This window comes from Pempheris klunzingeri, chromosome 4 (genome assembly GCF_042242105.1).
Source record: "Pempheris klunzingeri isolate RE-2024b chromosome 4, fPemKlu1.hap1, whole genome shotgun sequence".
Classification (NCBI taxonomy): domain Eukaryota; kingdom Metazoa; phylum Chordata; class Actinopteri; order Acropomatiformes; family Pempheridae; genus Pempheris; species Pempheris klunzingeri.
Genome location: NC_092015.1, coordinates 8,904,755 through 8,918,905, shown reverse-complemented (window position 1 = coordinate 8,918,905; position 14,151 = coordinate 8,904,755). Strand labels below are relative to the sequence as shown.

Here is a 14,151-nt window from a genome sequence, read left to right as displayed (position 1 = left end):
GGCCATAAGAGGTCAACCTCGTCTACCTGTTGCATTCAAGAGTATTCAGAGGACGAGGAGGCTTCTTAAAGCCACATTGGCCTTCCACCTTTTCTGTATCAGTTACACATGAGGACAATATGTAGCTTGTCCGATACAATCAATCCCTCCTGGCACATAAAGACTTGTGTGTATAGATGGTTTCTGTTAGCAATCCGAGTATCCAATTAAGCTGTAGACAAGAGTCAGGCCAAAAATCTAAAAGATCCTGGAGAGGACAGAGGGCCTTTCTTTGCACTCTTTTGGCCAAAGTACATTCATACTAACCACGCTTAGATAATGGTGCTTTTACAATCATTTCCTTGGTGATTATATGTAAATCATTACACTTTCATCATCCCAAAAGTCACCAAAATGGCTCCAATATCAGGTTTGCACTGATCAGAATTATTGCAAATTACATTCAAACAGCACAAAGACAATACAAGAAATACAGATGATGATAAACATTAAAAGAAACAAACTCCAACTTGCCATTTTAACAAGAAATAAGATTTGATTCTGCTCTTTACGAAATGATTGAAGAGATTATAAGAAAATACTCCATCAGTGGGTGGTTTTCTAAAAAGTAGAGTGCTGCCTCTGATTCAGAGATGAAACGAAAACACTCACTGCTTTATTACCATTTAAATTTCTTCTGTATGTCCAAATAATGAGTCTCAGTTTGAGTAACTTTGTTGATATTACAGATCAAACCTTAATCCAATGTATTATCTATATTACCATTATCGCTGTAGCTCTTTGGGTTGGCAATGTTGAGCTTTCAGTCAGTCAGTCCACCACTTCAGTTCAGACAGAAATGTCCAATCAAATATGAAGATGAATTGCCATGAAATTTGGTGCCGACCCCTCAGAATCAGAATTGATTGTAGTGACTTTGGTAACCTCTAACGTTTTCAGATGGTGCCATCCTCAGGTCAAAATTGTAACTTGCACAATATTTTGATTTATAACCCAACACCAAGAGAAAATACAGATTTTAAAAGTGAAGAAATAATGAAAGGTCTTTATGAAATAAAGTAATAATGCAGAGGAGCACTGAAACATCTCCTAAACCACTGGGTGACAAAAGGTGACAGGGTGTTGGGGCTGGTCATCCTGTAACGTAGAGGTGCAGGTTGTCAGGAGCAGTGAGGTGTCATACTGGCCTGTGGGGGATTCTGGCATCCTTATAAAAACACATAGTTGCAAGTGTACAAAATAAAATAAAATGAGGCTACTTACAAACATTTTAGGCAACTATCCACTATACAAGAATGTGAACCATTAATTTTCACTCATGAATAATTTTGTTATCATCCATTTGTAGCATATAGGTATCTAAATGATGTATGTACTTTTATTAGTTTGAGCACAACCAACAAATTGTACAGCAAACTACAGTAAGTGTGAGCTCACTATTTCAGATTTTGATATTGTGCTTACAAAGAGCATATTCCTGACTTGATTTATGTTTATTCCAATTCCCACACAGCAGCTATGTCCAGCACATAAAACATAGGAAGGAATACTATATACATTGCACAGAATGGTGGATGAATTGGGTCTTAAGGACTGGGCCCATCTTTAGCCACTTTAACAGATTAATGTGTCATACAGGAGACCGTCTGTGGGGTTTCTACATTTTGAAGGAAACAGACCCAGAACCCTTCACCTTAGGGAACATTCCCCTTTTGGACTCACACATGTGCTCAAACACAGGGTGAGGGATGACGCATTGGACAGTATGACCACAGTTCATAACTTCTTTGCACCACTTCACTCGCAGAAATGACATTTTTAGGTGTAATAAGAGGTTGAAGCACTGCAACCCTACTATTGTGTCTGTCTCTCTGGAGTTCTCAATGGACTGTTTTGATGAAACTGCCTGGATTGATATTTACAGTCGGCTGATTTACAGTCAAAGTCGCCTGTCTGTTTTTCTCTTGCATGTCAAAACAAAGCACAGACAATTTGCCGACCAAAGGGCATGTGGCTCTACCCCAAAGTGCCCTGATCTGATGTCTCTCCTTCGGGACAGCATGACCTGATGCTGAAATTGTTCTATGTAACAAACAAATTGCAGCAGTTTTTCCTCTAGAAGTCTGTTGTGAAGGAGCTCTCTGTGATAGTTGTCATGCCCTACATGACTACTAATACAATTAAACAACCTTAAAACAACCGTTTCTCAATTAGAGCCTTATGATCTTTGCATAAAGCATAAAGTGATCAAGTACATCTCTGATGTACTTTAATACACTAGAAATCCACCTCATGAATGCACTGCTTTTCCTAAAATAATGAAACCAAGTAAAAGTTGTTTAGGCTTTGATATTTTTAATGAATAATTAACAATAATTTATACAGAAATTATGGACATTTTAGGGATAGTGGAGAGCAACTCTACAGTATAAAGGCTAAGTATATAATAATTCATGTTCTTTCATATGATATATAAATATATATATATATATATATATATATAAATACCTGTAATGCACTGTAACACTTGATAATTTTGTGAAGAGCTACAGTACAGAACAGATCAGTTTTCCTGTGTTACTGAGAAATGGCTCCATCTGTTGGTACGATGCAGCACTGACGACAAGGAGTCTCAGGAGGGGGTGTTACTGAGTGATACAGAAACCTGTAGCCTATGTACTGGACTCCTGTGGACAAATTTCAAATTAAAATAGAATGAAAGACAGAAAGGAAGAGAGGATATACTTTTGGCTCCTTTTATAAACATTAAAAAAATAAAATACATTGCTTTCGATTTATATCAAGGATAGTTATTGTCACCATAGCTTGCTTGCTTACAACACTGTAAAACATCACAGCCCCTTTTAGTTATGTCAATTTACATTTTAACTTTAACTCAAAGTGAACTCAGCTATTCTAGTTTTTGTAGGTTAAATTTACATTTATTCATTGTCTTGACTAATTGAACATTTTGTTAATGTAAGGTTAGTTGTTGTTTTAACTCTGAGTCCAAAGTTAAATCAATTTAGACAACTTAAAAAACAATGTTGAGACAACTAGAACATTGTAGTCATATCAACTAGATGGACTTTAATTCACGAGTTGAAACAAAGGTCGTCTTCCAGTTGAGTTAATTTGTGTTTTCAAGGCGGCAGGTGAACTTTCATTTGCAAGTTAAAATAACATGAAATGTCTTGCAGTGAACGAATAGTTTTGTCAATTCAAACCTGTTAAAAGTATTTAAAATGTACATTTTTGACATTTCAGATTACATCCATTACATCTGTTTGTAGGCTATTTTGATTTTACCTGTTACTCTATACACAGGTGATAAAAAAAAAAAAAAAAAAGCCCCAGTCAAATAAAGGTAACAGGTTAACCTGACAGTTAACACACCTGCTGTCAGGTATGAGCTCACGCTGTGAAAGCAGCCTCTGGGAATTTATTTGGTACCACACAGCTTCACAAAGCACTTCAATACCAAACGATTCCAAAGTTCTGATCAACTTCAGGGGGTTTTATACTTTAATACTGTGTCACGTACTCAATGTGTGTGCATGTGGTGTTCTGCTCCTAACTTAGATTATCTTTGTGCAGCTTGTGTGCATGTCCTTCAGCTGCTGCACATTGTATTTGCAGTGGTTTCCTCCTATCTTAGGTTACCTTGCCCTGTCAGGACTCTTGTGTGTGTGTGTGTGTCTCTTGTGTTATCAGACCTTAACCTACAGTGTTGCCCATAAAGTTGGAATAAAATATGTTTTACCTCTTCTCATGAAATGATTGTGACAATGTGATTTATTCTTGACAGATAAAGTGTATATCATCTCAAAACTTTATTGATCAATCGCTTCAAGCATATCAGTGAAAATTAAACCACAACTAACCTTTGCAAACTGTATTCAGACTTAAACAAGATTGGGGGTAGTGCACAATGTGATCAATGGCTTTGTTTCAATTCAACAGGAAACACATATTTGAGGGGATTTCATGCACAATATTCCAATATTATATCAAAAGTCACTCAGTCACCAAAATTGAGTATGGCCTCCCCTGACACAGATCAATGGGTTAAGACAGCACTCTGTCTGCCTTGTGGTTTCATCGCGGAGGTTCTCACCAAGGATCAAGGATATAAAGCGGGATATAAACATGTCTCCAGTGCCCAAGCTGTAGTCCTCTGTGCTCCCTGTGAGCAGCTCCGTGTTGAACAGTCAGGTGTGGACACTCACGTCACTTATCTTGCAATCTTCCATTTACAGTTTGGCGGGAAACGTCGATCCAATGACGTCTTCTCCACAAACAAGGAAGCGTTTCCCACTTTCTACGGATCAGATTCAGCTGTTGCCGATCAGCTCGTCTGGTAGTTAGTCTCGGTCTACCTGGAGATGTTCGTGGCCTCAGATGATGTTTGAGGCTTTCACGGACCGAATTCTGCGATATTACACGGAAATGATCAGTGTCGGCTTGTCTGTGTCCGTCCAGAGATTCTACAGTCAGCTCTGAAAACGTAGACTTGCCTGCATGCGGACTTTGACCCTTGTATGGTGTTTTCATTTTTATTATCGAGAGCAAAATGATACGATTAATCATTTTTGTCAAACTCAGACTCATGAGCCTTGGCTGATATTGATGAGTCTGGGAAAAAAAAGATTAATCGTATAGTTTTTCTTTTGATAAAGAACATGAAAGTCCCACAAACCCGAACACCACATAAAGGTTAAGCAGGAAAAGGAATGTCCACCTGGGTAACTGGGACTCAGTATGTGATCGCTGCACCTGGTCAAAGGTGATTACTGATGTATATAAATGGGAATAAAAAAAGAGGAATGTGTCTGAAAACACATTTATTTCCCCCCTACAACGTGAGGTCACTGACCCCGTCACAGCCGGCTGACTCACAGGAAGTAACAGCCCGTGGATGACTCACGTGAAATCACATTTTCAGCAGCTTTCATCATCCCAGCCTTCACACGGACAGAGATCCCTCCTCGACAGCAGCAGCAGCAGCAGCACATTCAGCGGTGCCTGGAGCAAAGAGTCTGCCTACTGAACCATGATGGAGAGCAGCACGCACACTTCACCTGTGTCCTCTTCACGGAGGGAACGTTTCATCAGGAGGATCAACATGTTGGTACCAGTCGGTTTCAAGACTGAAATAATACAGTTGACTAAACTGGCTGGCCCAGTGGTGAGTAGCCTGTGGTTAAATTAGCAGTCAGTGTCCAGTCAGTATGGGAATAATTTGTCTACTCATCAATAGTCAGAATAAAACAAGATAAATAGTCTTTTTTGCTGTGACAGTGGACTGCTGTTAATGAAGCTGTAGATCCATGGCCAGAACACCACTAATCACCTGATACTGATGTAATTTTGTTGCCCAAACTACTTTTCATTCATTTGGATTTTTCTCACCAGTTTATGTCCCAGCTCATGGTTTTTATGGTAAGTTTTGTTAGCACTATTTTCTGTGGACATCTGGGGAAGACGGAGCTGGCAGGAGTGTCTTTGGCCATATCAGTAAGTAGAGTACAGTGACGTTCTCACAGTGAAAGTTAATCCAGTCGGGCGGCAGAACATAATCCACCAATGTTTGTGTGTATCCTCAGGTTATTAACGTCACAGGTATATCTATTGGAGTTGGTTTGGCAGCAGCGTGTGATACTCTGATTTCTCAGGTAGGAGCCTCAGCTTGACAGACGTCTTTCATCGGGTACTGACATGACTCTTAATATAAAAAGATAAGATAAAACTCTCTGGTTTCAGACCTTTGGGGGCCGGAACCTCCTCAGAGTTGGGGTCATCCTGCAGCGGGCGATCCTCATTTTGCTGCTAGCGTGTTTCCCCTGCTGGGCGATCCTCATTAACACAGAGCCCATTCTGTTGGCCGTCAGACAGGAACCAGAGGTGGCCAGGTCAGCTGTGTCACTCGTCTCCCCCCCCCCTACTTTCCTTTGTTGTTTATTTGATTTGATGATACTGATAGAAAATCTCTCTCTCTATAGGTTGGCCCAGCTGTATGTGAAGATCTTTATGCCAGCACTTCCTGTGAGTATTTCAACCCTGTCAGTATGAGACTCATCTCCCTTCATCAAGGAACTGGTGTTTTCTGTGTGGGGGGGTCACTTGCTTCAGTGCATGGTGGGATGGGGAATGCAGAGATTGATTTTTTTCTTTGTTGTTGTTTCTAGGCTACGTTCATGTATTCATTGGAGACAAGATATCTGCAAAACCAGGTTAGTCCATTGTCAATGAACATTAAGTAACTCTCTGAGCTGAAATAAGACGGGCTGATTCATTGTATGAAAGAGACATCATACAATCTTTGATTCCTTTTATCCACAAAAGGATATGGTTGATCAATTAAGCAGGAGAGTTCTATTAGCCAGCCTTGCATTTATTTGGCTACAGAGTCCAAACACTGTACACTAAATTCTGCTTCTCAAGGACTCAGCAGCTCTATATAATGGTCCCTTTAAGCATTTTAAGCCTAAATTGGTTCTTAATCAGGTACAGAGGCATCAGTGGTGGAGAACAATTAAAGGTCTCCTATAGTTATCTTCTGCTTCTAATAACAATAAAATGTGACACTTCCATTTTAGGGCATCATATGGCCACAGGTAATCACAGGCATTGTGGTCAATCTCTTTAATGCTCTCATCAACTACATCGTTCTTCACCCACTAAATCTGGGAGTAGCGTGAGTGTTGCCTATTGACCTGCGCTCGACTTTTTCAACAACATCATTATTTGCTCGAAAACACACAGCCAGTATCACGCACTGACATGTTCTTTACAGAGGTTCTGCTGTTGCTAACGTCATTTCCGTGTTCTCCATGGCTCTGATTCTCTATGCTTATATCATGTGGAAAGGTCTTCATAAAGCCACCTGGGGAGGTGAGTACAATGTTTGATTGGACTATAATGACCCTGCACATAATCAGATGCTCCTGTGGTTATTACTGAAAACCTGGAGTGGGAGGATTGTGGTTTGGTTTAATAAAGCTGTAGCTCAGGAGTCAAGGAAACCAGTCTTGAGGAGCTTAAACAAAGTGTGTAGTGCTTCCAGGCTATGTAGTGATTTCCAAAATTGTTGTCCCACAGAAAACAAACATTTAGTTAGTCATGTTCAGAAAGAAAACTTTAAGGAAAGTTTAAAGATAAATATATGAGGAAATGTGAAGAAATTCTGAAAAAAAAATCGAACATTTGTAATTATTTAAGCAACATGGAGTTCCTTTCTTTTTCTCCATTATATATATAACCCTTTGTGTGGTCTTCACCAGTAGGCCCAGTCATAGATGGATTATGAGTCCCCCCCGGACCTTAATGTATAAAAACAGGGCAGATATACAGACTTAATTTCAAACTAAATTCACATGGATCTCAACAGAATGTTCAGCACAGGAACACTCAAAGCCAAAAGCACAACAGATAGAAATAAATTCACCTCTATCTTCTGTTTACATCACAGGTACACTCAATAAAAGCCAACAGCACACAAACAAACACACAGTTCTTAACCACAAATAAGAAACGTTTAAGCCACCTAAGTGATAAATACTCTCTTAGAATGCACCATGATGGTTTCTTTCCTGTGACATCTTCAAAGTGAATATTTTAGCCATTCCTTTAGTTCTTCAGTAGGACTTTTGGGGCTCTGCTATTGAAATGATGGACTAAACCCTTTGAGGATGTACAGTAACAATGACTTCATGCACAGGCTCTGCCTCAGGGGTCCTGTATGCTTAAATTAAACAATGACACGAGACTGGTTTCATTCTCTTCTTCACTTTCCTCTTGGTTTGATTTGGAATCTACAATAATAGACTTGAATTTATTAAACCATCAGCCCAAACATCTGACTTATCTGACCTGCTTTATACAAATCTGGTTGTTGTTCTCACATTCTCAATAATAACACCTAATTAAATGTATTTCATACTCCCAAGTGTTTCTTTTTATAAATTAGTTAAGCATATTTACGTTCTATATTGAATGTTTTATTGATTTATTGTTGAACCACACAGGCTGGTCTAAAGAGTGCCTGCAGGACTGGGGCTCGTACATCCGCTTGGCCATCCCCAGCATGGTCATGATGTGTGTCGAGTGGTGGACGTATGAGATTGGAAGTTTTCTGGCAGGTAATGGCACAGGCTACGTTGTGGTTTTTAAAACATTTGTGTGAACCAAAGTTGGTGTGAAATCTAACATCTGTTTGTCATTGCCAGGCCTAATAAGTGAGGTGGAGCTTGGAGCTCAATCAGTAGTATACCAACTGGCAAATATTGCATATATGGTAATGCCTCTCAAGCAAGATAATCTTTCTTCCGTCAAATATTGGATGTGCATTAAATTGTTATGAAATGGATCATCTATTTGTACATGCAGCGTAACAGCATGTTAAAATATAATTTTCTTTTGTTATTAGTTTCCTATGGGTTTTGCTATAGCAGGCAATGTAAGAGTTGGAAATGCGCTGGGAGCCGGAGACACAGAGCAGGCCAAGCTGTCTGCTAAAATGGCAATGTTCTGTGCAGGTCAGCGTGTTTAAAACTCTATTTCTTTATATTGATATTTTATGAAAATGACATGTATTAGAGGATAACATGAGAATCATTCTTGTATAATTCTAATTTCACTCAAGAAATTATTACTGGGGTGGTTTAGATCTTACAGAACGAGCCTACTTCGGTAGAGCTACTCACTGACCAACAGCAGGAGAATGTTTGTCCATCAGTTTAGCATGTTTTGAACGCTTGAGTGCTGGTGGATAATTAAGTCTGTTACACTTTACCACAGGGTCAGTCTCTATAAGTCTGGCAGCTCTCATCGGGGGTCTGAAGGACCATATCTCTTATGTCTTCACATATGATGAGTGAGTATACCTCGATCATGTATGTTTCAATAAAAGGTGTCAACCCTGGCAGAGATAACAGACCTTTCACCATTATGTCACTTATTGCCTGCACAGTGAACAATGAACTTTGCTTTCAAATTCTTTTACATATTAACCAGAGGTGAACATTCCTGTCAGCTCTGCCGTGTATCACCACTGCGTTTAATAGCAGTTAACTGATTCCTCTGTGGTCAAGGATAATATAAAACGTCCAAGAGTTCAGATATAACACAAAAATTAACCGTCTTATGGTGTCAAACTATAAACTTCTTTTATATTCTTCTTCCAGACAGATCAGGCAAAGAGTTGCAGATGTTATATCCTTTTATGCTCCATTCGTCCTCCTAGATGCAATATCAGTAAGTGTCTGTCACTACACCCAAACAGTATCGCATGACAAACCCATATAATATTGCATTTGCAAAACATACCAGAAGCTTTTTATGTCAAGTCTAACCATGTGTTTATCCTTTTTGCACGACTAGGCTGCCTCGGGCGGCATCATAAGAGGAGCAGGTAAACAGAAAATTGGTGCTGTTTGCAACATTTTGGGATATTATGGAGTTGGGTTTCCTATTGGCGTGTCACTGATGTTTGCAGCCAAATTGGGAATCAAAGGTAAGCCACATTGCTGCGTAACTGGTAATTTTGAAGTTTTGTCCGCAGTGTCCTGTTTTTTAGTAAGAGATCCATCATAACATCAAACCTCTACAGTACTTGCTATTTTTAAAATGTGCACTTCTTTATTTTCCTCAGGTCTTTGGACAGGCTTGTTTACCTGTGTGTTCCTGCAGTGCTCTTTCCTGATTTTCTACTTGATAAGAATGAATTGGGGGAAAGCTACAGTCGAGGTTAGTATTCAGAGGTAAATCTTCCCATTTTTAATGGCCTAAAGCTACTTCTTTATGCATAAATGTTCACACATGTTTTTGTTTCAGGCTCAAATCAGAGCGGGAGTGTGTGGAAGCTCCTCAGACACAAGTAAGACAGATTGTAAAGCAATAAAGACATTTTGGGGTTCTCCCTCAGGATGTAGTTTAATGGTGTTACATTGATACTGATAAAAGTGACACCTGTTGCACCTTTAGTAGTTTAGTAGTAACTATTTGTATATATACTATTGGTATGTAGCTTTATTTTTAGTTTTATGCAAATAGTCTTCTTGAACAGAAACCATAAGTTATGGCTTCACTTCATCTCTCTATTAATGCATAAAACTAAAAAATAAAACAACATATTAATAACTTATCAAAAAATTGTATTAAGCAAATAACACATTTTTGATAAATGTAAGGTAGAACTGTTGGTCACAGTTTAATATTTTCCTGTGAAAGCATTTCAGTCACATTTGCATTTGTATGTCCAGGTCCCCAAACAAATGATCTGGGGAACTCGCAGGACCAAACAGACACCATAGACTTGGTTGAGAGTGAGGCGGGACCAGCAGTAAAACCGGTGGAGGTGGAGGTGGAGATACCTCACAGGATTCTGATCCTCCGTAGGGGACTGACTCTGGCTGCCATGCTATTCATACTGGCTGCTGGAATCATCATAAACTTGCTAATCACTAACTTGGTTACATGAACATGAGCAAAGTCTATTATTGAAGTAACTCCTCCTTAGTCATAAGTGCACAAAATGATGTGGATGTTTTCACAGCAGGATGTCACGCCATGCAGAAGAAAGGCACAAGTGCAGATGAGTGGAGAGTAGGCAGAGAAAGTGAGAGAAACACAGAAAGTGAAGTGGTCTATGATCAATGAATTAATCTCTTAAAGGAAAAGAATACTTTTAAGTCATGTGTCAGCGTTTGGCTCACGACCACATTCTGTCAAAGAGAATGAGTCAAACTAAATGGAGCTTGACAACTTTTCATTAAACAGAAACGATGTGGCTATCTCGGACTGTCAAGGTCAATCTCGCTCTTCTTTTGGGACCAGTGAAGTGGGACAAAATTTGATCAGGAGTATATGTAGCAGTGATCCAGTCCAAAGTAAAGTTTCTGACCACGGCAGGAGGAAGTGCACACTTGCTCCAACAGCCAGAAATGCAACTGCTATAAAAATAGTGAGGCCTCGCCTGAGGATCAGTTGGGTAACAAAAACTTGAATGTCAAGTGATAAAAGGAAACGGGCAGGAATAAGTTCTGTTAATGTTAAGAATAACATGCCACTTCAATTTGCATTAGTTGCTGTCTGGCCAGTAGTGATGTTACCTGCAGCATCTGACAGGGCAGCTGTGCTTAATAATGTCATGTGAGTGCTTTTCTGTGCTCAGTGCAAAGCCCACAAACAAGCAGAAACAAAATAAAACCATCTTCCAATTTCTCATAGTCTATTTGTCTCAGTAACTGTCCAAATCCTGAGGCACCGCATAGTGTACCTCTTCTGTCATTCTCTCCCAGTTGAGCTTGAAGATGACAATGATGTAGCAGGTGGATTGTAAGACGACACAAACGAGCAGTCCCAGCCAAAAACCTGTGGGGAAAGAGACAGATTAGTCTGTCAAGGGCAGAGCAGGCTTCACTTACAGAAAAGAACAAAAAAAGGTCACTTCATACATTTACCTAAAACTCTCAGTTTTGCTGCAAACATTAAAGTAATGCTGAGTGAAAGTCCCATGCTGAAGTATCCTATGAGATTAGGCGCAGCTGGTAACTTCTGTTTACCCGTGGAGATGCCTGTATACACACACACACACACACACACACACACACACACACACACTACGATGTAAAGAGACAAATCCCTAATTATTACACTCCATTGATCATCACATGGTAACTTCTGGATAGGTAAACATTTTATATTTTACATATTTGACATGCATTACGTACCATAATGTATAAATATGTGTTGTGCAAGCAAGAAAAACTGTAAGACTCACCACAAGACCATCAAAGGTAATCATTCATCAAGCATGAGACCAGACCTATGATCTTCCTGAAATATGGTTTTATAATTAAGATCTAGTTCACTTGGCTACTCATTGTATGTAGCAGTTATGATATATCGGTACATTTACTGATGTGTGACTGCAGCAGTAGAGACTCATCAGAGGTGAAGATGAATCCAATCACTGCTTTAGTAGAGCCAAGAACAATACCTTCAACAACTGCAAAACTACCTGGAACAGAAATCAAACAGTAGAGAAACAGTCGAACGATTAATGTAGACTACAATACAAGAAAACATTTCTAACAGAGCCGCGAGAGTGAGGGATTGTTTCATGTGGGCCAGTTTCATGTAGGAGCCCCACTCCTGCAGTGATTCTACGGACCAACCTGCAGGGGGAGGGGGGAAACACATTCATGTAGAGGGAAAAACCGGGAGTAAAGGGTAAGTGTACAAAGTAGTCCACAAAATCAAGGTCACCCCAAATAGCTACTAAATATAAACGCCCCTCACCTACCCATGTTTGCCATGGCAGCAGCGTACATTTGTGGCAGTGCTATAGTCTGAGTATACAAACATCAGGCAATGTGATTACCACCAGTTATACCTTTCATGAGAAATCAGATTAGAGTTAATAAGATTTATAATATTTGTGATGTATATATAGGGAAGTCATACAGAAAGGGATCAACACAGAGGAGTGGACTTGGGTTGGCTTGGACAGCAATGCACCTGGTTCTGTAGGTAAGACACCTGAAGATGATATAGAAACATTGCCTATAGAGAAAGATGATTTATACAAAGTGTTTATAATCAATTGAACAGCTCAGCAGAAAAAAAACAGCAAATAAATGAAGGTGACTGTGAGAGTATCATAAAAGCTATGTTGATGTGCTTATAGTTGGAATATTTTCTCCCCTAACGTTACATCTCAGCCTGTAATTTCCTCGTGTTAGCCTCCCCAAGTCTGTAGAGCATGTAGATGACCACTTATAGCAGCCATCACTTCATTGCCCAGACGGCCACAGAACATTGTGACCACAAATGGAAGCAGGTAATTGAGGATTCGAGAGAGCAGCAGTTGATACAGCTATCAGCTCACAGATGATACATTGTAAAGTACAGTAAACACAAGTTACAATTAATTATCATTGCACTCATACTATGTCTTGACGAACCAGCTACCATACTGCCATCACTTTGGCAGATTGCAGCCGCTCTTCAGCCACTGTTTGAAACCTGCCAAACAGAGTTTTAGGACTATTGATTTCTGCATCAAAGTCTCCTTTTCCTGACATCTTAACCTTTTCTTTGGCAAAGAAAGACTGTCATCAATCTTATGTTGTACAAGTCAGCTTTCCAGCAAGGACAGCCACAGTCCACACAATCCCTTACTGACAGAGCAGGGTGTTTAAATAAAGCCAGTCCTTACCAGAGGCCCTGTCATCTTCAGGATGTGGTACAGTTCCTCTCTGTGGGCCAGGGCAACCCTGTGGCGCACCCACCTGCAGCAGAACAGCTTGTCACTGGATGCCTCCATGTCTTCAGCACGAGATACCGATGTATGTCGCTCCACTGAGGTGTCTGTGTTTTCTCTCATGTGCTCATCCTACTTTCTCTCTAGGCTGTTGGACAGGATAGAAATCTTGCTGTTGTCACAGCTGCCCTGGAACTAAGCCAAAATTAAATCTGAAATCACAGTAAAGACTAAGACGGTGGACTTGAAAGCAAGAATGTCTTAATCTTGACTAGTTAAGCTGGTAAAATGTTCATTGCAGATGTATGTAAGTAATATACCAATGGTAATTTCATTGAAATTATAGGTCAATGCAGCATACAATGGTGGCTGCATGTGCACATGAATATAGTACAATTACTAAGAAACATTGCTCCACTCTGTCACTGTTGCATGCGGTTTACCTTGTCCGGTCTTTCTACAACACCAGTGCTCTTTTTTGAATACAGTTCGGGACTATAAGGACCAGCAATGACCTTAAAGTGTAATTTAACACTCACCTTTCTATTGTTATTATTTTTCCTTTCCTTTTACACATTTTATTTTTTCCCTGGGATAACTAACTATATACTGTTTATTCTAACCAAATAATGTGACAATGGCAGGACTTTTCATTTAGTAATTAACATGTACATATAAGAAGAAGAAGAAAAGTTACTTTCAGTTTTATCTTTGTGTTTAACAATGATGAGTATTTGTTTAATCTGTGAGAATTGAAAAAGCTACTGTAAACATGATAAACCCACCCTTATTATGTATGAACTTGTGTATTACACCTGGTGACCTGTTTTTTCTATTTATTTTCAACATGTCACATCATCTAAAATCTAGCTTAAGATATCTAC

General features: G+C 39.5%; 1 protein-coding gene across 1 annotated transcript; it reads left to right on the top strand.

Annotated features, from left to right (window-relative positions):
- Positions 1-5,066: 5,066 nt before the first annotated feature.
- slc47a3 (solute carrier family 47 member 3) lies at positions 5,067-11,224 on the top strand. Its single transcript, XM_070829243.1, has 17 exons — positions 5,067-5,188; positions 5,416-5,517; positions 5,607-5,675; positions 5,764-5,912; positions 6,003-6,045; positions 6,189-6,233; positions 6,600-6,697; positions 6,797-6,894; positions 8,028-8,141; positions 8,229-8,296; positions 8,429-8,537; positions 8,800-8,875; positions 9,186-9,255; positions 9,382-9,514; positions 9,653-9,747; positions 9,835-9,877; positions 10,263-11,224. The coding sequence occupies exons 1-17, from the start codon at positions 5,126-5,128 to the stop codon at positions 10,478-10,480; spliced, it is 1,593 nt and encodes a 530-aa protein (XP_070685344.1). The 5' UTR covers positions 5,067-5,125; the 3' UTR covers positions 10,481-11,224.
- Positions 11,225-14,151: the final 2,927 nt, after the last annotated feature.

Excerpts from the sequence above, each read along its gene's own strand:
- slc47a3 (XM_070829243.1), top strand. The coding sequence starts at position 5,126 with ATGTTGGTACCAGTCGGTTTCAAGACTGAAATAATACAGTTGACTAAA. Across the intron at positions 8,297-8,428 it reads TGGCAAATATTGCATATATG|TTTCCTATGGGTTTTGCTAT; the intron begins GTAATGCCTCTC and ends TTTTGTTATTAG. Across the intron at positions 9,515-9,652 it reads AGCCAAATTGGGAATCAAAG|GTCTTTGGACAGGCTTGTTT; the intron begins GTAAGCCACATT and ends TATTTTCCTCAG.